We start from the raw sequence: 22,956 nt of genomic DNA on the forward strand, positions 1-22,956 counted from the left end.
ACAGTTTAAGTATGGCTCTCATCTCATCCCTCCATCTGAGGAAATAAAAATAACATTGTGAATTTCACATCATGTACCCTTATCCCACTCCCTTCCCGATCCCTTCCTACCTGACATCCACCCTTGCAACTCTACAATCCCAAAAGAGGGAAAAAAAAGTCTCATTGTGGAAGCTAAAGTATGCCACTGAACCCACAGTATATCCTTTGTCCACATACTTCTTTGCTTGCAATGTCTCCTGGCTTCTGCCTCTGGCTTCTGCTGCTCTGGGGTTCTAACACTGTAACCTCACTGGGTCTCCTCTCAGATATCCTGTTGTTGCCCTGTGTCATGGAGGTCCTGAAGTTTGGTATCTATAAGATCAGCCCCTTCATGCACTCCAGCAGTGGCCCCATGTAAGGGTCGTCTGTTTCCAGCTCACTTCTACCCAGGCCCATAGACCCAGTAGGCGTTCCTCTAGTCTCTGTCTTGTTCCCCGCCCTGGAAGTCTGTCTGGGTCTCAATGGCACTGGACCAGTGGTTGTCTCTGGCTTGCTTTTTTCAGGGAATGTTAGGCTACTAGTCATTCAGATGTTCATAGGCCAGCCCCTCTCCTCTCTGCCACCTACTGACACACAGTAGCCACATCTGCAGTACCCCTAGGGACAAGGTGTTTTTAATTTTTATTTTTAATTAGCATACAAAGAATTAAGTTTCATCTCGGCCATTTTCAATGGGTTGGCACTTTCTTATAAAATTAAACGTAATAGGAAATGAAGGCTGCGAACGTCTTTCTTCCCAGCCCTTGGGAGCAGATGCAGGCAGATCTCTGTGAGTTTCAGGCTGGCCAGGGATACATAGTCAGACCTTATCTTAAAAAAATAAAATAAAATTTAAAAATTAAAAGTTTAACTCTTACTGCATGACCCAACAATTTCAACCCTTGATATTTACCCAAAGGAGCTTTGAGCAGTTTCATATAAAAGCCTCCAAACAGATGCTTACAACAGCTTCACAGTGCTCATTCGGACACAACAGTGACCATTCCGTTGGTACCGAGATGTCCTTCAGCATGCAAGCGGAGAGAATGCTTGCCCAGACACCGGAGCAGAATTTAGCAGTTCACAGAATGAACTCTCAAGCCACCCAGGAAAGGGCATGGGGTAACCTTGTGCGTGTGACAGGAAAGGGCATGGGGTAACCTTGTGCGTGTGACAGGAAAGGGCATGGGGTAACCTTGTGCGTGTGACAGGAAAGGGCATGGGGTAACCTTGTGCGTGTGACAGGAAAGGACATGGGGTAACCTTGTGCGTGTGACAGGAAAAGGCATGGGGTAACCTTGTGCGTGTGACAGGAAAGGGCATGGGGTAACCTTGTGCGTGTGACAGGAAAGGACATGGGGTAACCTTGTGCGTGTGACAGGAAAAGGCATGGGATAACCTTGCGTGTGACAGGGGTAACCTTGAAGCATGAAGGAGGTTGATGTGCAGATGATGTCTACTTCATGATCCCAACTACATGACATCTGAGAAAAGACAAAAATTTGGAGAAAATAAAGAGATCCATGACTGCCATTGCCAGAGGCCAGTCATGGGTACTAAAAGCATGAACTCAGGGCACATCAGGCACATAAAGCAGATTTACGGTAGTGACAGTTTTGTACGACACCCTGATGATTGATGTGCCGCATGTGTGTAAAAGCCGACAGGATATGCACCACGACCACCGGATCCTAGTGCACACTATAGACTATGGCTTTACAGTGTTAGCACATGCGCGCGCGCACACACACACACACACACACACACACAAACACACACACGCTGACAGAATGTGTGTCATTCTGGTAGAGGATGCTATAAGGGGAGAAGGCTGTCATCAGTATGGGGCTTGAGGCATAGAGGACTCTATAGGACTCGGCATATAGGACTCTATAGGACTCTGTACTTTTTATTCAGTTTTGCAGTGAAAATAAAGTTGTTCTACTAAAAAGAAAATAAGGCAATAATGAAACCCATCCAAATATGCTCTGGTAAGTTCTATATTAAATTTTATTTAAGAATACATATCATATAAAAGGTTTGTTTCATTACTACATAGATAATGCTTGGTGTCTGGTCTCCATGGTTGCCGCAGATGACCGTTAACCCATGGGGACGAGATTCAGAGTGAAAGGGACTGGGAAGAGCTCCTCTCAGTGGTCACTGGGGGGTCTGAAGGCACCCAGCACCTTGGGTGTATCACTGTTCAAAGCGAGGGAGGAGCGCAGTCCTGAGGCTGTTCTTCTCATGGCCCGTACCTCACATCAATTTAGATTTCATTATCGCCGCCTGCTGTACGGAACTCAGCAGACGTCTGTGACAGCATCAGTATCCGGCTTCCAGTCTCCACTCCTTAAAGTATTTCTCCATCGTGTTCCTAGACCGAAAGCTGCCGACATTGACAGTGGGGATGATTTTCTGTGGCTTCAGCCACTGGACAAAACGCTTCATTTCTAAGTAGCTGCTGTGTTCACTGTAGGGAATCCCTGTAACATCAGAGGGAAGAGGTTATTTTCTAAAAACCAAACTAATACAAGTAAAAAAATAATAAAAAATAAAAAAAATAGAAAAGCAATCTAGAATATTACTCTAAAAAAAAAAAACCTCCAGTGCTTTAGACAATAAAACTTGATGTCTTGCTGGGCGGTAGTGGCGCACTTCTTTAACCATGCACTTGGGAGGCAGAGGCAGGCGATCTCTGAGTTTGAGGCTAGCCTGGTCTAAAGAGCAAGTTTCAGGACAGCCAGGGCTACACAGAGAAACACAATCTTGAAGAAAAAAAAAAAAGACAAAACAAACAACAATACCCCCCTCTCCCCAAAAACCTTGGTGTCTTTATGACTAATAAAGATGAAAACGTTAACATAACATAAAACTCAGGGAACACAGAAAACAAAAACACTACGTTTTAATGCGCATACCTAGACATATGCATTTTTAGAGAGTTGTATATAGTTGGAATTTACTTCTTTCTCTAAACCAGTAGTTCTCAACCTGTGGGTCTCGACCCCTTTGGGAGTCACATAAGTCCAAGGTGTAGCCTAAGACACCAGTGACACAGATATTTACATTATGATTCATGACAGTAGCAGCATTATAGATCTGAAGTAGCAGCGGAGACAACTTTAGGTGGGGTCAGCACAGCGTGAACATTAAAGGCTGAAGCACTGGGAATCCTGAGAGCCACTGGGCTACATGCTTCCCTCAGCTGTGAACAAACGTCAGGAAAGTCTGGAGGAAGTACGAGGAAACGGGAAGAAGGACAAACGGGCTTCTGCTTTCTAGAGTAAGCAAACCCCCAGTGTCCAGCTTTACATACAGAAAGAGCAAGAAGGGAAAAAAGGAATTCTAAAAACCCTTTATTGCCTTCTCTCACAGTTAAAGAACAATGGAGGGGCCCGAGAGTGCACCAGTCCTCAGCGAAGGCAAGTCCACTGTCTGGTGACGCGCAGCACGCCTTTATTCTGAGGGTAAACCTCCCAAAGGGAGCCTGCTCCAGCTGCTACCTGGCCGTCACCACATCTAACCCACCTCTTCCTGCCACAACCTTGCTGCTTCCTGTCACCACGGTATAAAACCACAGCATTGCCTGTTTCGAGTAATTCTATCATTTCCTCTAAAATCACTGGCCTGTCACATGCGGTGGCCTATGCTCGGCTGCATCAGAGTAGTGCCAGCTGGCTTATACTGGCTTACAATGCGCTGGGGAGGGATTTAGAGTTAAACAGAGACCTGAAACTCTTGAGCTGCTAAAATCTTTGCCACCCATTTTTCTTGGTTGTTAATTCTACAGTGCTTTTTAAGTAAGACAAGCATTACAAGGGAGAAGCCCTGGACCAGAGAGATGGGTCAGTGGTCAGGATGCTTGCTAGCACACCTGATGACCAACTGTCAGCCCTGGACCCACACAGCAGCAGGAGAGAACTGACTCCTGCAGGCCGTCCTCTGACCTCCACATCTACACATGTTATATGCACACGAATAAAGAGATGTAATAAAAAGGAGAAATTACTGAAAATGGGAAACTTGAATAACTTTACCATATATCGATATATTTCCTCTTGTCTGGGGAATAATATCCGCTGTGCTAGTTATGTTGTTAGAGTGTGTCCATCCTGTGGGTCGGAACGCCAAAATCTGATCGTATTTCCCACCACACTTCTTCAAATGGCTCTGCAAACCCTGTGAGGTAAAAACAGTGCATTGATTTGCTGGTCAGCGTCAACAGAGACGACCCTGTGGAATTAAAGGGTGAGATTAGAGACCTGGCACAGGCAGCTTCTGCTGTTGACACTGGCGCGCAACAACCCGGTGCCGTGCTTCAAAAGAGACCGTCATGGGAAACACATGCAAGCTCCTCTTTTTTACTGTTTGCAAATGGTCAACACCCAGAAAGAAGCCCTACAAGTTATCTTGGGATCTAAGTAGCCAAGGTAAGCGAGATCTGATCTGAGTGAGCTCCAAAGCTACATACAGAGACCCCAATACTGATAACAATAAACAGAAAGGCAGCACAAGTCTGTGAGCACAAGCTGATGGGGGCTGAGGAGGGGGACACAGGAATCTACCGACATGGTGCTGTGCTCAGTACAGATGCACACTTTAAAGATGTACCACAGCATTCTTCTTGGACATTCACTGTTTACCTCAAACATGAACTGGACTCATCTCCATCTTCAGGACACTGTAAGCAGAAGTGATGTGCTGTCTTACATTGTTTTTTTGTGTTTCCGCTTTTGTTTTGTTTTTAGTTTTTTGAGTCAGGGTTCTCTGTGTAGCCCTGACCATCCTTCCTGGAACTCGTTGTAGATCAGGCTGGCCTTGAACTCTCACCTGCTTCTGCCTCCCAAGTGCTGGGATTAAAGGTGTGTGCTACCATTTCAGAGCTTAGTCATGGTTCTATTGCTGTGAAGACACACCATGACCAAGGCAACTCTTATAAAGGGAAGTATTTAATTGAGGGCTTGCTCACAGTTCCAGAGGCCTAGTCCATTATCATCATGGCAGGGAACATGATGCAGGTAGGGAGGCATGGCGCTGGAGAAGTGGTTGAGAGTTCTGCAACCTGAACCAAAAGCAGAGAGAGACTGGGCTAGTTAGGAGCTTGCTTACAGTTCCAGAGGTTTGATCCATTATCAGCAAGGCAGGGAGTATGGCAGCAGGCATAGCAGGCACAGGGGCTGGAGTGGTAGTTGATCCACAGAGACAGAGGCACTGGGGCTCTTATGGGCTTCTGAAACCTCAAAGCCCACTCCCAGCAAGATACTTCCACACCTTCTAGTCTTTCTCAAATTGTGCCTCTTGCTGATGACTACGCATCCAAACACATGAGCCTACAGGAGCCACTCTTATTCAAACCATCACACCTGCTCCTCTTGTAAGTGTTGAGTAGGCTAAGGTGTCTCAGCTAAGGTCAGAACTGACTACGACATTTCACAAACCTCTTTTTTGAAAGCCTGGAGATACTCAGCTGAAGCTAACAGTGGTGTGAGACGGTAATGAGGACATAAAGGATTTTTTTTTGAAGGTCAATGCTTTAAGAGTTTAAAGTTGAAATCTAGGATTTCAAAAGGGTAGAATTAATTAAAATGCACTTTGTTGATGAAATAATCCTGTGTGTGTGTGTGTGTGTGTGTGTGTGCACAAGCACATGTGTACATGTGATGGAGGGCATGGAATATCCTGTTCTATCATGCTCTGCCTGTTCCTTGAGTTGGGGTCAGTCACTAACTGTAGTTCGCTGGTGGCCAGCAACAGCCATCTTCCTGTCTCTGCAACCCTAGCAGTGAGGCTGCAAACACTTGTGTCTTCCCTGGCCTCTTACAGGGTGCTGGACACTTGAGCCCAGAATGTGCCTGCACAGCGAGTGCTCATCTGCTGAGCCGTTCTCCCAGCCCCGCTGGACTTCTTTTTGTACTAATCAAGAGTTTTTATTAATTTGAAGAAGATATGAAAATATCTCTCATGAAAGGACTGCATTTCTAGTCCGCTCCTAACATTGATATTAAGAGCTGGGCTTACAGACACCTGAGTTTCTATTACATCCCCAGCATTGTATGTTTTCAAGTTTTTGTTTTGGTTGTTGGCTTAATTACTATTTTTCCCCACTTCACTTTTCCCACTTTACCCTCAGCCTGAAAGGAAGTGACAGTAAACAGAGACCATGGATAGTGATACATGAAATTGTACTCGTAGTCCCATAAACTGGAGTCTAGTTTGCAGCATCCATTACCAACATAGGGCATGCACACACACATGCACACATGCACACATGCACACACGCACACACACACACACCATCCATGTGCCTGAACTGTCTGAAAGAATTAAACCGGCACCAATTTTTGATTCCTATGAGGCAAATTAGTTATTCTAAAAATAACATGTGATATAAGCCAGTGCTACAAATAGAAACTTGTGGCTACACGTGCCAAATCTACAGAAAAGCCTGCCAGCAACCCCTCACTGCATTAGCTACAATTGTAGGGCTGTTCTAATGTAGAAAGTTATTATAAACAATTTAGTCAACACAAAACCCCTGATTTATGATCATCTCCCGGTGTTTATTAGTAACCAGTTTGTGAGAAGAACGCCTTGGCAACATCACCAAGGTTTCCTTCAGAATGCCAGCAACCCCCACAGCACCTCTGTAATATGTTTTACCACATTTAGTCAATAGGGGTTAAGTCAGAGGTGGCAGTCAACCATGTGACACCCGTGAGACCTCGGGATGAGCCAGAGAGTATGAACTTAGCATCATTCACAGCGTTTCGGCCTTTATTTTTAGATATGAGAGTGCATGTGATTGCGTGTGCTGTGTGTGCGTGAATTCAGGCACACACGCAACGGGCTTGTGGTGGCCAGAGGACAATCTGTGTGTCCTTCCCTGGGATCTGTCCCCCTCTTAGCCAGGCCAGGGAGCCCAGAGATACAGCTCTCTGCTTCCTTCCTGGTGCTGGGCCTACAAAGCACACATTACAACCAGGTGCTTCATCCTTTGTTGCTTGTTTGTTTTGTTTTTGATGTGGGTCTGGGGATAAAATTCCAATCCTTGTACAGCAAGCACTTTACTGACCCCACATTCTAAAACCTTTTAAAAATTCCCTGAACACCTTGAAAGCTACTGGGCTTATCTTTTAACAAGAAAGCCATTATGTTTGATGCAGTACAAATATTTGGGGTTGGTAAAAATTTGCATATAGTCATTAAGATATACAGATATAAGATATACGGCATTACAATAATCATCAGATTCCACTCCTCTGTGCCTATTAGACTAGGAAGCTTCAAAATTCACCTCTATCTGCTCACTTCCAGGGAGGATGGGAGAGTCCCGAGGCAGTACAATAGATGCCCGCTGTAGTTCCACAGCAGGCATGGGAGGTAAAGAAGGCTTGGCTCACTCACTGGAGCCTCACAGCCCCATCCTTCAGGTGTGCCTGGAGGGGACTCCACTTATTCTTTCTTATCTTTCTTAGACATTCATCATCTGAGAGCCCTAAAATATAGCCTTTTCATACAGGATTAATTTTTAATATAAACTCCCAGAAGTGGGAAAATAAGCTCAGAGAGTATTAAAGATTTAGACAATAGTCACTCCCTTTTCAAGCACGCCAGCCTAAATCGTGCTCAGAATAAAGGCTTCCAAATCTGCCCTGAAAGTCAGTTTGAGTTCCTGCATAAAAACTGTACTTAAGTTTGCAGTTGCCTCAAGATTTATTTCTGTTTAGGTCTGCAACGATAAAAATATAATCTGAAAGAAGTTCCCGAGGGCCAGAAAACAGTCTGTAAAGTTATCGGCCGTGCAGAGCCACCCGAGTCCTCAGCAGTGCCACCACAACAAATCCACTCAGTCCTCCGAGCAAGCCATGCTCTGTGTGCCCAGCATCTGCAGTGCTCTGCTGCTCTCAGCCACCGGGCTCTGCTGCTGGTCTCCGTTTACCTCTCCGCTGCCTATTCATGGTTTGTTTTGTCTCTAGGCTTCGAGGCAGCAACTGCCAGTGTTAAAAAATCACACAATTCGGCAGTTTCCAGTCTACTTACAAAATCAAAGTTGTGCAACACTGCCATTGCCAAATTCTAGAACGTTTACATCACCAGAAAAGAAGCCCTTTGCCCCCCCGCAGTCACTCTCAGTCACTCTCCATTGTCTTCCTTCCAAACCCGGACAGGCGTCCTGGGCCTACAGATTTACACACTTGGACCAAACCACACACAGATTTACATATTTTTCTCATAGCTCATGCTGTGGCATGTTTTATTTTCCCATCACTTTTCATGGTTGGAGACTATCCTGCCTTGTGGATATATCACATTATATACTTGTTTATTCACTATTTATTGGGTATTGGGGTTCTCTCTATTTTTTGGCTGCTATAGATCTTGCTACTGTGAATATTTTCCCAGTTTTATGCATGGTGATGTTTTTGATTTTCTTAGGTAGCACTGGGATATGCCCGGGACTGATCAGGTCAGCGCCAAACTGAACGTGAGGCATCGCCTCAGATCCCAATAGCAGAGAACAGAGGCTCAGATTTCCCCACACCATCATCAGTGGCCGTTACTGTCGATCTGCTTTCCTATAGCCACCCAAGTGCGTGTGGAGGGGTGACTTCACTGTGCTTAGGATCTGTAGCATCCTGACCTAGATAGCTTCACTGTACCTCCTTTAGTATCACAGTCCTCCTAGAGATTGGCCATCGATGTGTGATGACAGTCTTCTCGCTCCTCCTTAGCTCTCTGCCGTGTGGCTCTCCATCATTACGTCACTGCACAGGCCCTGTGATGGTTTGTATATGCTCGGTCCAGGGAGTGGCTCTATTAGGAGGTGTGGCCTTGCAGCTCTGGTGGAAGCCTGCCTTCCTTCCCTCACTTGGCCATTTCTACAGCAGATGGCATCACGGACACTCCTGTGAAAGGTTCTATCTAACCCTCCAGTGTCCGTAATACTGACTGAGTATTGTGGACCTTGAACACTGACTCCCCGGCCCTGGGAACCTGCACAGGTGGAGCAGGCTGAGTCAGGAATGGATCAGCATCGCTGCTGTTCTCCGGGACCGAGGCGTCCGTCCTTCTGAATGGCGTCTCCTGAGACCTCCACCAAGTGGGCCGCTCCCAACGTAAAAGGCTCCCAGGGTTGGCTCGACTAATTACCAATGCGAAAAACCCTGCCTTGGTTACATCTGAAATTTGTCTGGATTATAAACTTAGGAAGATAACTTCTGAAATTGTACTTTCGCCTCATGCACCAGGGAATGAACATCCATTTTCCTGGTATCTTGGAATTTGTAAGGCACGGGCTTCCTAGCTCTAAGCTTCAGGAAAGTCCCTTATGTATATGATGGCAAAAGCAAAATCACATTTTCTGCACTACGTTCGAAATCATGTTTATTATACATTACTCTTTGCATTGGCAGGTGTCGAAAATGTTCAAGTATGGAAGAAAAAAAAATCCTAGAACGTAAATCTGAGAGATAGGCCCCCAAACCACAGTGACGTATGTATCAGACCTTTCATCTGTCATGTTCGAGCTTATCCCTGGGGACTCACACTAGAACTTCCTGTCAGGGTACACCAGCAGTTCATGCCAGTATTAAGAGGGGCCAAAATCAGAACCGAACAAAACAGGCCTGGGGAAAAGACTTACAACAGTCTAACTCCCTCCCTTACCCAGAAATGACTAGGGAAAGTGGTCTTGAAATACAAGTCTGGATGGCCACAGAGGACGTGCTTTTCTATCTGTATTCCCTCCATTAGGCTAATCGTCTAGTGTCTGAAGTCTTGGTGGGCATGTTAATTACAAAGGTATACACACAGAAGAAAGGCTAAAAACATAAAATGTTTTCCTGGGGGGGGGGGGGAAACTTTCATTCTGACAGAATTTCATAGGGTTATATTCAGATAAATACCCTTCCTAGCTTATCTTAAAAGATACACATCTTGATTGCTTACCTTAAAATTAATTTGCATCATTGGGAGGAGGTGAACCAAAGAGTCGCACATGTCTGTGGTTATGAGGGAACTGACTTCTGGTATATTGAGGCACTGCAAAGTTTTATACTTTTCTTGGGACATGCCCACCTTTGAACCTAAAACATCGGCAATGGCTGTAGGCAAAGCAAAAGATAAAAAACAGTAAAACCATAGCTTGTTAAACAAACAAGGTTATAACTTACTCACATTTTAAAGTAAGAATGTACCAAATAAAAAACAAATTCACAAAATAAAATTCTCATTTTAACCGCAAATAGCCAAATGAGTTTGCTCACTAGCTATGTGGAATTAACAAAGAGCAAGCCAAAGAATTTAGTTTTAAAAAGTCTATTACTTATTATTTTAGAACTATGAAACATGTATAGAAAGCAGACGTTGAAATGGCTCAGGGGCTGAGAGAAGACCCTGTCCTTGCAGAGGCCCCAGTTTGATTCCCAGCATCCTGGTTGGGTCGCTCGTTCCAGCTCAAGGTAATCTGAAGTGGTCCTCTGGCCTCTGTGGGCACCTGTACTCCCACGCACAGATGCAGACACACACACCCACCCACCCACACACACACACACACAGGACAATTGATCTTAAACAAAAGCAGCACAGGAAGAGGCAGATGGAAAGGAAGAACACTGGCGCACGTTAAAGTCCTGGCCTTAGCACCTCAGCTCTCGGAGGTTGGCATGGTGGTGGTATCACACCTAAGAAGAATTGGCGACCACTCTACAGAAACTAAACAACACATCTATCACCTAGACAAACTACAGGAAGACAGAAGCAATCGCCCAGGAGCAAAAGTTAAATTGTTCTCTGCCGGCTCGCTGGTGGATACGGCAAGGAATGATGCGGTACGCTATGCAGTGAGTGAGCGCCTTTCAAGGCTGAGACCACAGTGCCACACAGACTGCCTACAGACATGAGTGTCAAGATAAATGCACTTGTCAAACGTCCCAGCAAAGTTTAGCCTCCTGGCTTAAAGGTGTCGAACACTCTACATTTCCCCTCTATCTTCAAAGGTAATACTGGATCACTTCGGAAAGTAAGTATCAAATGTCAGAGCAGGGCTGAAAGGGAGTCTGTGCAGGAGTCTGATCTTTATAATATATTAATGTAAATTAGATACCGCGGCCACCCACCTAGGAAGACTTTCTCCTTTCCGATGCAGTAAGTGCCACAGACAACAAGGGCACGTGGGTTTAGAGTTACAGCCTCAAAGGCAGTGTTGATGGCAAACTGGATAACCTCCTGCTGTGACGGGAAGGTATATTCTGGGCTGCAGTATCTGTGACAAGGAAACGTGGTTCTTACTGACAGAGGAAGAGAGAGAGAGAGCTGAGGCTCTGCTCGGATGCTACTTTACAGGAAAACAAACAAGTGAAGTGCACACACCAGGAGAACAACGACTAAAACCACACAGTCCCACGCTGCCTGCAATGAAAATATGTGTTTCCAGTTACTGCCAATTTATGGCACAATAATAATAATTTTTCACCACATATTTCTAAATTATGCTTTTATCATCTTCAAAGAAATTTCCTGTACGAAGCCTTTTCTTCTCAATAAGAATATATTTTCCCCGTTGGTTACTTTACTTATGAGTGATAGAATTCAGTGTCTATTTTTAAAACCCAAGTCACTACCAAAGAAAATACAACTGAAGAGATTATATTTATAGGAAAGAACTCTTACTTAATAAGCTAAATATGATTTAATATAGTATTTCACATTAAAGGTGATATACACGTGGTTATTTCCTTTCATAGATACATAAATGCATGCATCACAGGAATATAGCAGACAGATGGCTCATGGGTTAGGAGTGCTGACGGTTTTCCAGGGGACCTGAGTTCAGTTCCCAGCACCCACTGAGTCAGATCCTAACTTGGCTGGTAGCTCCAGCTCCAGGGGCTCTAACACCTTAGGCTCCCACTGGCATCTGCACTAAAGTACACGTACTCACACTGACACAGAATTAGAAATAAAAAAAACTAATCTTTTAAAAAAACCATACCACAGCTCTGACTGGATTGGGTGCTCAAAACCACCCAGTTGAAAGGCTGGCTCCCAGCTATTGTCTGTATATATTTAGAGATGAAAAGTGGGATTTTTCTAAAATTTAATACACCGAACAAATGATTTCTCATGACTTTCAGAACTGTTTTTGGTACTCAGTCATCAAAAAGGAGAGAGAACCCCAGTCCTTTCTTCTATCACAGAGAAATCCAGACCCGCCGTATGAAGAATAAAAGGATGTTTAAAAAAAAAAGTTACTTCTTTAATTTATCTACCATTTAAAGAACACACGAAAGGACGAAAGGCGTTACTGGGAGCAAACGGCCACGGAAACACTTGCTTTTGGTGTTTTTGCTTGTTTTGGAAAGATTATCTTTTATTGAAGTATCTTATCCAAAGAATCCTTGGAATGTTTATATACTTAAATCCTACAAATCAGTGAGGTATTTTAATACATGGAATCACATTGTATGGTGCAAATCCATATAATTTATGTCAATTATACCTTACTAGGGCTAAGACCACGTAATCTAAATATGAACCCTTAGGTGATTAGATTTGTATCACTGAGAGATTCAAAGGCATCAGTGATCAGTGACCTTTTAAAGGAAAGAACAAACGTAATTCCGATACGCATAAGCAAAACCCCACCGCGGCCTCTGTTCCCTCTGCACAGCTCTTCCCAGTAAACTATCTGGACACTTCAGAAAAAACAATCATTTAAAAGGTAGTTTCCTAAAATTTGTGTCCCCCCCCCCTTTTTTTTTTTAGTAATGACTATCCTATAAACATTTTCAAAAATTAAAATAACAAAAAATTATGACCCATAATTCTAAATTTGCCTTTTAGCAGGTTTTTTTAATGGAATTCTTTTGCTAAACACTCTTTAAAGGAACATAAATTAGCCGTAAACCATCATCTAAATGACCTAAGCAATCGCTTAAATTACCCATACAACACAAGACACAGCTATGGGAGGGACAAGGGAGAACACATAAGGCCTCTCACGTGGTATCCAGGAACAGTGTGTGGACTTTGCGGCCCGCCAGGCGAGAGCGTTCCATGCTGGGGTCCGCTCGGAAGTCTCCGGTGTGCAGTATGACAGCACCGTTGGGAAGCTGGAAAAGGATCATGGTAGCACCTGGACAGCTGGACACAAACATTTTAGAGGGACATGCAGGGGTCAGACAAAGCACCTGACATCAACAGGAGGACGAATGGCCTTTATCAGCTGCACCAGTGTGCAGGGAAGGCAGCTCACGTCTACAGGGTGCACATTTCCGAGAAGGTCCTGTCGTCGGGACAGGCTGACCTGGCTTTCTAAGCTCGTAGGACAACTTGTCTAAGTGTTGCCTGAGACCCTTGATCGAATAGTTTATCTGAACCTGTGATTTGTGGTAAACATTTCAATAACGACGACAACTCCAAAAAACATCAGAACTCAAACTGGCAATCAGAAAAGAAATATCAGCAAGGCTGGAAACCAACTTTTTTTTTTTTTAAAGAATTTAACATGATTATATTGGCCTGGACTTCAGCAAATCTGGATTTTGCCTTACTTCTTTCCCAAGATGCTTACTGTCTCTATGGAATAGGCTCACATCTATAGGCTCATCTATAGATAGGTCTATATGGGATAATATATCCCAGAAAGAAGCACAGTGGGTCACTGTATTTGGGCCACGTGAATCTTGACAGCACCTTACAGTGCAGAGATGCAGATGGGAAAGGGATGGAGAGGAAGAGAGGAGGAGAAAAAAATGAAGGAGATGGGTAGAGATGGTGGGAGAAGAAAAGACAGAGAGAGAGAGAGAGAGAAACAGAGAGACAGACAGAGAATACTATCCATTTCAATGGAAAAAAGAAATCTTCCAAATCTTTAGAGTCTACAATGGAATGATTTAATTTTTTGTTTGTTTGTTTGTTTTTTAGTTTAAAAGTATGGTGGAAGCAGAAGGCCCGATCCTCTGGTATCCAAATAGAATATAAGATTTTACTTTATGTAAGTTATAAGGAAAATGGAAAATTGCATCTTTGAAGACCAGTAACAAAGTGTTTTTTTTTTTATAATATAAAGTGTCACCAGTCAACTCTATACATTATGTTAGACAACAGATTTTCTCTACATTGAATCTGATAGTAAAATTATTTTTTCAAAAGTAGAACTAGAATTTACTCTGGTTTAAGAACCTAGCTTATCAGTTGTAAGCTCTTGAACAACGATGCCGCCATTTTCTTCTTCAATGCTGTCTACTACAGCAGGCACCTCTCCTGCGCCTGGCGTGCTGCCTGAAGTGGTAAGTGGGTCACTGAGGTAGCCTTCATACTTACTGATTGGCATCCAGCAAAACCACCTTGACGCTGTCCACGACACACTCGGTGTCCATCGGCAACTGACGGATGTATTGCTCTTGCACTCGAAGCTTCTTCTTCAACAGATTGCCTGTTATCTGCAAGGCAGGGTGTGCAAGAAGCTGGAGCTGTGTCATATGCAGCTTAGCGAAGTGGTATGTGAGTACCGTGTGGGTTTCCCACTGTTAAGCATGTGGCCCCTCCACAGCAGGGACCCGTCTGTGAGATGCCCGCGTCACTCTGCTGCCTGTTCATCTGGGAAAAGCCCATCATTCCCAGCAGGGCACACAAAGACGCTTCCTGACCTGGTCCCTGCCCTCTGCTGCAGATTTACCTCCTGTGCTTCCTCGGGTTATGTTCTAGAATGTTCTAGATAGTCTTACATTTCTGAAAGCTCGAAGTATGTATTTCTGAGGTGCCTGTGCCTCTCCAGAGACTACGCTGTGAGGGTTACCTCACTTTCTAGCTGAAGCCCCCCCCCCCTCCCCCCGGGAACTGTTAAATGTTCATGATCTAACAACCGGTTCAAGGTAGTCTGCACCGTCAAACTTCCTCTAAGCACCTGAGGACAGAGTCTGATGTACCACTGCTGAGGTAATAACCCCAGCCTAGCTTTACCTGGCAGAAACAAGCTCCCTGATGTTAAGTATTTTGCCTCTGTATCTACTTAGGCACTCAAAAGAATGTTTACTCAGTGAAACTTGGCTTAGTGAGTATACTGTATGGCCATTTATTGTTCTCATGTAATAAAATGTTTGTAAAAACAGGTTATATCGAAGGGCGGTGGTGGTGCAAGCCTTTAATCCCAGCACTTGGGAGGCAGGCGGATCTCTGAGTTCAAGGCCAGCCTGGTCTACAGAGTGAGTTCCAGGACAGCCAGGGCTACACAGAGAAACTCTGTCTTGAAAAACAAAAACAAAAACAAAAACAAAAACAAAAACAAAGACATAGGTTGTATCTGTCGACAGTGATCTATTTGATTTTTAAATCTCAATGTCCAGTCTGCCTTAGCCATCTTCTCCACTACAATGATGGCTCTTTTAGTTTTCAGTATCCAAGTTTCTCAAAGTCACGACATTCCACAGAGTTCAGAGGACTGAAACTTACCTCGCTGCAATAGACTGGCCTTGTGAAGTCCTTGGACAACCCGGCGTAATGATCAGAATGGAAATGTGTGAGGAAGTAGGCGGTGCAGCCTTCGATCTCACCGTACTGAAAAGCATCCACAGTGAAGCCAGTCCCTGCAATGAAAGGGCCCCCCCCCCACACATTGGGGTGAGCAGGAGCCAGGCGCTCACACATGGGGTCCCGGCTAACAGCCAGGCTTCCCCACTCTGCACCTCTCATCACTATGAGTTTCTTAAAAGCATACATGTATCAAAAGGTAAGAATGATTTCTGCATCTGCTAAATATTCCAGGGAAGAGGCTTGAGAATAGTCTCACAAAATAAATAAATAAAAATAAATAAAAAGATAAAAATTAAAAAAAAATAATTAAAAAAATGTCAAGTTACAAACCAATCATTTCTTTTCCCTGCTCAATAATACTTTTGTGGTACTGATGCTCAGGGGTGGGGCGAAAGTTTGCAGTTCTCCAAAGAGCCAAAGTAAAAGAGAAGACAGACAATATTATCTGTAGTCCTTGGATTTCGTTTTGGGGTAGCGGGGGAGAATGGAAATAAGAAGGAGTTGCCTCAAAAGTGTCCCCCGAAGAAAAGTGACAAAAATAGAGTTGAGAAACACTGTTCTAAAGTATGCTTATGAACCAAACAGCCAAGTGTGCTGACCACTGAGACTCAGGCAATGAGACTCAGCCTCACCATGCTACTCAGGCGGTCGATACGCACGCAGCACGTGTAAAATATAAAAAGTGAATTGTAATGATCACTGAAAACAGAAGCAGCCCTGACCCCACATCTGTGTAGTATCAGAAGCTGAGTGTACTCTTGCTGTCCCCTTGCATACTCCTGATAGAAGACTTCGCCTTCTTTAGCAGTGGAATTCATTGCTGGGCTCAGTTTTCCCACGAACTTATCTGTGAAGGCATGGGCAGATAAACAAAAGCAGAAAACCCTCGGTTCTCACATTGCTTGAAAACTGGCATTTGTGGTAAGTAGAGCCAGTTACTCTCCCCTTCTTTCAAGCCGCCGAGCCCGTGTATCCTCAGCAGCTTTCCTTACATTTACACTGCCGTCTCACCGTCTTTAAGGTTACACGGAATCTCCACAGTTCACATGCCTTCCTATAATCCAGAATAGCTACCTAATCATTATAGTAGCATAGGAAATGGTTAATACAAATTTGCTCATAACGGAGAAAAACCCAAGCCCTAGCCCTGTTAAAAGAGTCATAAAATATCATAAAAAGCGAAAAAAATAATATACCCCACACAAATTATTTCAGACTTATCAATGACAAAAAAAAAAAACCTGTGACGTTAGGCACTGCTGTGTCTTCCTTGATAAGCTGAAGTTGGTATTCCAACTTACCGGGGATTCTCTTATAGAACGGACATGTTCTTCTCACTTCCCCTGCACCAGAGGACTCTGAAATGTTCATGTTCCCTCTCTGCGTCCTGCCACGAGTCCGTCTCACGAAGGCTTTGCCTTTGCTGAGGATGACTGGTCCCAACTCTGGGTTGTTCATGAGGTGACCTGACCTTCTCTGGCATGGTCCTTCCCGTGGTGAATTTGACGTTTTATGTCTCTTTCTTCGATGTTGCCGCTTCTCTCCAGACAGTCCCACAGAGTGCTGACTCTCATTTAAATTCTTTGCATCAAACTCTAAGTCACTCAGAGAGCTCTGGGCTTTCCTCTTGCACAACCGGGGCCTCTTTTGGTTGGGACTCACAACTGGACTGACATTGGGCCCTTCTGATGCGCTTTCCCTCAGTGACGTCTCTTGTCTTTTGGGTGGTAGTCCAAAAAACACGCCTATATCCATTTGCTTCATTACTTTCTTAGACGGTTGGCTCGGGCTGCACTTGGGACTGGAAGGCGATGTGCCCAAGGGCTTGTCAAGAGGCATGCTAGAGCGCTTCTGTGCATTCCTGCAGGCACAGTTAGCCCCTGGAGCACCCAAGCCCTTGCGCGGTGATCCTCTGGTCTGACTTTGGGTTGGATGCAAAGGCAGACACTTGCCTCCCTCCTTTTCAAGTGGCTTTGACCTGGCTCTTGTAAGTAACGGCAGAGAAGTCTGATTGCCAACAGCTGATGTTTCAATTTTCTGTTGCTGATGACTTGATGCAAGTGAGAGGAATTTTTCTGGCTCGTCGAGCTTGGCCTTACTGGTCTGATAATTAGAAGCAGCACCTCCCACTGCCAAGGCAGGTGAAAGCAAGTGGAAGGCCGCATCTGTGTGTGGTAGGTCTTCTTGGGAAAGCCTGTTCGAGGTGTAGAAGAGAAGCAGAAAAGAGTCACTTAGTGTACTGCCTTCACTCGGTGCACTACACCTAGCCTGGGCAACCAGGCTCTTCGCTGTGGGCCGGATCCCCTCTGCTTCCTTTGGGGAGGGACCATGAAGGTTTTCAAATATGGCAGAGCCATCTTCTTCTAGGCTGCTGTCTTTAGAGCTTTGGGTAAAAAATAGTTCCTGCTGTGAATCATCCAGCTCTTGGTCTATGTCGTAAGTCTCTTCATCACTGTGCAGCGGAGAATAAGAGATCTCACAGCTGTCAGTGTCATTTTCTGGCAATGGCAAACCCATACTCCCTGACTTGCTTTGGCTGTTTAATGCAACCTCAGCAAGAGGCGATCCACCTCCCACCAGCTGGTCTCTCTTGACGAACTCTGCACACTGTGGAACTGGCGATGTTTGAGAACATGGGGAAGAGACATTCTTCCTGTTGATTTCAGCTGAAGGCTGAGATGTTTCTAGATACTGCATCATCAACAAAGAGTGATCTGAGACTTTTCTTAAGTTCTCAGTTTTCAGAGTCATAGAGCGTCTTTCCTCAAGGTTACAAGGAGAACCTGGCGCTGCTGCAGCAAACAGCCCAGCCAATGCATCCGAGGGGCTGCCCAGAGGCTCCTTGCTATCTCGACTTTGAGCGAGCAGGATGTGAGTGTATTTCTTATAATGGGAAGGAATTGTGGAAGTACATAGCAAACCCTCGGGACATTCTGAAAATAGTTAAAAAGGAAAAAAATGACCACTTTATACAATAAACCTTGACATAACTAACACCATAAAGTAACCACTAGGACAAAACCATGGCTCACCATTTTGTTGTTGTTGTTTTGAGACAGGAATTTTATACATAGCCCTGGCTATCCTGGAACTCTCTATGTAAACCAGGCTGTCCTTGAACACCTCCCAAGTGCTGGGATAAAAGATGTGGCCCACCAAGCCTAGCCCTCCGTGGGTTACCTCTAAGAACTATGGCAATATCTACGGCTAGCTGCGTTAACAGCTGTTTCCAAGATCAACATTAAAACACCAAAAAATTAATCCAGCGTAATTTTACAAGGTTCTATTTATTACATTTAAACCAAATACTTCTAGATTGCTTTCCAGATCCTCTTTCTACAGGGAAATTTGAGATAACTTAAAAACAAATAGTCATAACTCATTCCCCACATAGTCCAAGGGGAATTTTCTATGTGTTAAACATGACATTTATCTTAAAATATAATAAAAGCATGGCATCACTTCTGTTACTGGCACATTTCTGTGAGGCTGAGTCATCTCAGACTACCTTCTAGTTCCTCTTCTGGTATATTAACATGCATGATGAATACAACATATCCATATTTAGAAACCAAATGTATTTATAATTTTTTTTTATCTAATTCTAAAGTAGGATAACAAATAGGCCTGGTTTATTCAGCTTGTAGGAACACTCATCTATAAAGTGTTAATACCACTTAACTTATATAGTCCTTATAAGAGTTAAGTAGGAGAAAGCAGAGTGAAAGAAAGGTTCAGCGACATTTGTGGAAACTGAGAAGTTGAGATGATGGCTCAGTCGACAAAGTGCCTGCTGTGTCCACAAGGACCCGGGTTCCTATTACAAACCTGTACGTAAACAAGTCAGTCATGGTTGCAAGCGCCTATAGTCCCTGGGGGGACTGAGGGGACACTGGCAGGAGCCTTGATGGGTCTTTCCTTACCTGTGTCAGAGATAGGTGGAGAATCCAAACACTCAAACACATGCCACTGGGGCGTCTGACCCAGCAATGAGGAGAAGGGCATCTGGCAGCTTGGGCAGTATCCATCATAAACAGGGCGCACCTTCGGGGTCACTTGCTTCCCTCTGCGAGTTCTATGTTGCTTTTTCGGTGTTGTCTCTTTGTTTTGAGACTGCTGACTCTCATCTCTACAGCTCGAACTCTGACTGGAACCTGCAGAAATCTGACTGTCTGTTTCTGCAAGGCACACTTTGTGGTCCTTCGTCTTGCCTGGATTTTCTGAAGTCCTTTTTTCATTTCCTTTTGACTGGTGTTTTCCATCTGTTGATTTTTCAACAGATTCTGAAATATTTTCAGAACAATTATTTGGATGTACGGGTTTGGGCTTTCTTTTAGATTTATATTCCCAGATTTCTTCTTCCCAAAACGTGTCTTCTAACATGGCCAAATGATTTTTGTGAGTACAGCACCAGTCTTTGGTGAATTCAGAGTCCATTTCTTGTAACAAGTTTTTAATAGGAAAAAAAAAGTAGCCAAAAGCCAACTAACTTGGTTGGAACTGAAAGCTTTGGTGATATTGGCACACAACCCACTTAGTACCTGTGAACACCTGCTGTTCCATTTTATACCATAATAAAATTAAGAGAACTCACTACAGGGTAACATCTATACGGTTTTCTTTACATTGTGACACTATTTCATTCAGGTTTTTTTTTAACTTCTCAGAACTTGATTTATAAAAATAAGAATCAAGAATGTCTTGAATGTCAAGCACTGACGGTAAGTACCAGGCTCAATGACTTTAACTGAAAACAGTCTCCATATAATGGTTAGAAAGCTATTCTGGCTCTCGTTCATGTGGACAAGTGTCCATTTACAAGTCCAGTCACAGTCCCTAGTCTACTTAGTGTGAGACTAGTCCATAGACTAGACCATAATCAAAGAGGTGTTGGTTACAACCGACAGCTGCCCTTATTCGTGACTCATGGGTCCAACCAGTTTCAGCTTCCTGGGTCAGTCCATTTCTTCCTCCATCCTAGGATCAAACCCTGCACAGTGAACAAAGTTCAAACATGTGAGACTGTACTCCACACCATAGGGGCTGTCTGCCCTGAAATCAATCAGCCACTTCTGCAGACCTCCAGAGAGGTCAGGTACCAGAAAATTCCTACAGGCTCCCGCTCTTTGCCTTTGGATCTGGGGTGGGGGGAAGATCAATGAAGGAGCCCTACATTATTCCCAGGTTAAATAATGCCAACATCCCAATGAGCCCTTGTGCAGCTCGCCCCGTTCCTCCCGGTAGTCCCTCGTGGGCACACCTGGCCTGGCAGCAGGGGGACCCCGCTGCAGCTGCCTCCTCTCTGCGCCAGCTCGCGGGACATTCCATTCGCGCCCGCACTTTCAGCACACCCAGAGTCACAGGACACTTTTGTTGTTGTCAACACAAAACCACCGGCCTCACTGCCTACATTAAAAAAAAAAAAAAAAAAAAAAAAAAAAAAAAAAAGAGTCTCCTCCGAGGGTTGCTTTACCTTCTTTACCTTTCGAGTCTTTCTTGGCGGGAACGCTGTCCCACTGTCACTGCCGTGCCGAATCGGCTGATCTCAGTTTAAGAGTGGGACACACAAATGGGCAGGCTTTTCTTAAGTCGGCTCTTTTAAACGTGTACATGGTTATTTGAATTTTATTTGTCTTGGAATTCCCTGCCGGGCTTCAAAGGCAATGGGTTCCCAGCTCCTCTGGAGCGCGACCCTAGCAGCCTTCCCCGTGTCGAATCTGGCGCTCTGAACGTCCAGGCTTCGCGGCGGCCCGGAACCTGGAAGGGGCGGGGTGGGCAACTCTGGAGTTTAATTACGCGCCAGGGAAGCACGGCCCTTTGGACTTTGGCGTCCGGAGGAAGGCTTATTGGAGGCGGAAGCGTGTGTGGCGCAGGGCCGGGCTGGCCAGGCCCCGCTCTGAGTCAAGAGGGCGGCGCACGCTGGTCCGACCCGCGCCCTCGGCCCCGGAGCCCTCGGGAGCTCGCGCAACATGGCGGCTCCCGGAGCGCGCGGCGCGAGCCTCTCGGGCCTGCTGCCCGCGCAGACCTCGCTCGAGTACGCCCTGCTGGACGCCGTCACCCAGCAAGAGAAGGATGAGTTGGTCTACCAGTATCTGCAGAAGGTGGACGGCTGGGAGCAGGACCTAGCGGTGCCCGAGTTTCCGGAAGGTGAGGGGCTGGCGTCGGGGTGGGGGCCGCTCCCGGGTCCTCCCCTTCCTCGGTGGCTCCCTCCCGCCAGCAGATCGGTGCCCTGCGGTCCTCCCACAGCCCCCGAGGTGCTCCAGGGGAGCAGCGACACACGGAGGGGGTTCTGCTGGGCGGGGACCAGTGTTTGCATCTCTGTCTGGAATCCTGCGTGACCTGACGTCAGTAGCCTCAAGGCTCCATGGGTGTATATTGATCACTTTTTAATGTGCCACAGACGGTTTGAAGCACTTGAGAGCTCCTACTTACCTGGTACAACCCACCGAGACCCTCTTACTAGTCTTGTTTTACAGTTAAGGAAACTGAGGCACAGGGAAGGCTAGGAAACCTGCCCGTCTAATAACCACTAGAGTTGGACTACATTCTACAGGCATAGCATCTGATGGTTTTCTAGTCCAACCGCGTTTCCACGTTCAAAGTGGTGAACCTATTGATCTTTAAAATCTGGAATCAATTTTAGCTTAGTACTCAGGTTTGAATCCTAGTAGTGGGAACTGTTGGGACATAGGGAAACGATACTCCCGGTAGTACAGTTTAAACAAAACGCTCCCTTACCTTCTTTGGTTGGGAGTGTCATTGTTTAGCCTGCCGTGTTGGCATGTGTCCTGGCGTGTGACACTGAAACCACATGCATAGTTAATTTGTTACCTGTGGTAGGGTTCAGGTATCTTCCGGAAGGATCTATCTGTTCCTCCTTCATCCCACAACAGTCTTGGATATTTCGGACCCTTTTGCACTCGCCTTGAGAGGGGCTTACCGTTCCCCTCGTTATACTGGATTTGAAATACCGTGGAATTGCAAAAGAATTGGCTGCATGGAGGTCGGTCCCATCAGAGAAACTTAAAAATGACAAACACGTATATGCAGTGTATACATATCTTCTGAAAACTTTGTAATAAAGCACGTGGTAAATACACTATTATAAGCCAGTAGGCCATCAGTTAGAATTTTGAGAAATGTTTCATTTGTATTTATAGTAAGTTTACTATATTACCATGATATTTGACCACTGTGACTGAAATCATACTCATAAGAAAATAATCAGGCTTTGTCTTTGACATAGCCTGATGTTCTGCCGCAGCCAGTTATTAACAGAAAGTTAAAAACAGACAAAGCAGGTTTTGAGATAAAACTTGATTGTTCAATCTTGATTGTCGTTTACTGATCTTAGAAGATACTCATTCTTTAGAGGGGTCGCCTGCAGTCTAATGGGTAA

The 22,956-nt window shown here is 45.0% G+C and overlaps 2 protein-coding genes and 1 pseudogene across 11 annotated transcripts in view; 1 reads left to right on the forward strand and 2 right to left on the reverse strand.

Moving 5' to 3' along the window:
- Positions 1–546: 546 nt before the first annotated feature.
- Gm51429 lies at positions 547–649 on the reverse strand (annotated as a pseudogene).
- A 1,355-nt stretch (positions 650–2,004) lies between these two features.
- Dclre1a (DNA cross-link repair 1A) lies at positions 2,005–21,128 on the reverse strand. 8 transcript variants are annotated; one of them, XR_877682.3, is made up of 10 exons: positions 20,818–21,005; positions 19,481–20,547; positions 16,859–18,490; positions 15,477–15,610; positions 14,349–14,467; positions 13,026–13,166; positions 11,141–11,311; positions 9,972–10,126; positions 4,061–4,202; positions 2,005–2,506 (listed from the first exon to the last, which is right to left on the reverse strand). XR_877682.3 is itself a non-coding variant. In NM_018831.4 (10 exons), exons 2-10 carry the CDS (start codon positions 19,992–19,994, stop codon positions 2,346–2,348), a joined length of 3,144 nt encoding a protein of 1,047 aa, NP_061301.3. In that variant the 5' UTR covers positions 19,995–20,547; positions 21,031–21,066; the 3' UTR covers positions 2,005–2,345. The 8 variants fall into 8 exon arrangements, 5 of the variants coding, with proteins under 5 accessions (NP_061301.3, NP_001347368.1, NP_001347367.1 ...); NR_153439.1 differs by having other exon boundaries at positions 11,141–11,286; positions 13,026–13,135; positions 16,859–17,751; positions 20,818–20,966; NR_153440.1 differs by having other exon boundaries at positions 11,141–11,286; positions 13,026–13,135; positions 20,818–20,966.
- The window catches only part of Nhlrc2 (NHL repeat containing 2), a 55,254-nt gene continuing 53,391 nt past the window's right edge, over positions 21,094–22,956 (forward strand). The window contains exon 1 of one of the 3 annotated variants that reach the window (XR_001782612.2): positions 21,094–21,704. Coding sequence is in view for 1 of the 3 variants with exons in the window: in NM_025811.3 (NP_080087.1) it covers positions 21,527–21,704 (178 nt within the window). In the remaining 2 variants the exon portion in view is untranslated. The remainder of the gene's footprint in view (positions 21,705–22,956) is intronic. The other 2 variants (NM_025811.3, XM_006527267.4) reach the window with 2 other exon arrangements.

Source organism: Mus musculus, chromosome 19 (assembly GCF_000001635.26).
Source record: "Mus musculus strain C57BL/6J chromosome 19, GRCm38.p6 C57BL/6J".
Classification (NCBI taxonomy): Eukaryota; Metazoa; Chordata; class Mammalia; order Rodentia; family Muridae; genus Mus; species Mus musculus.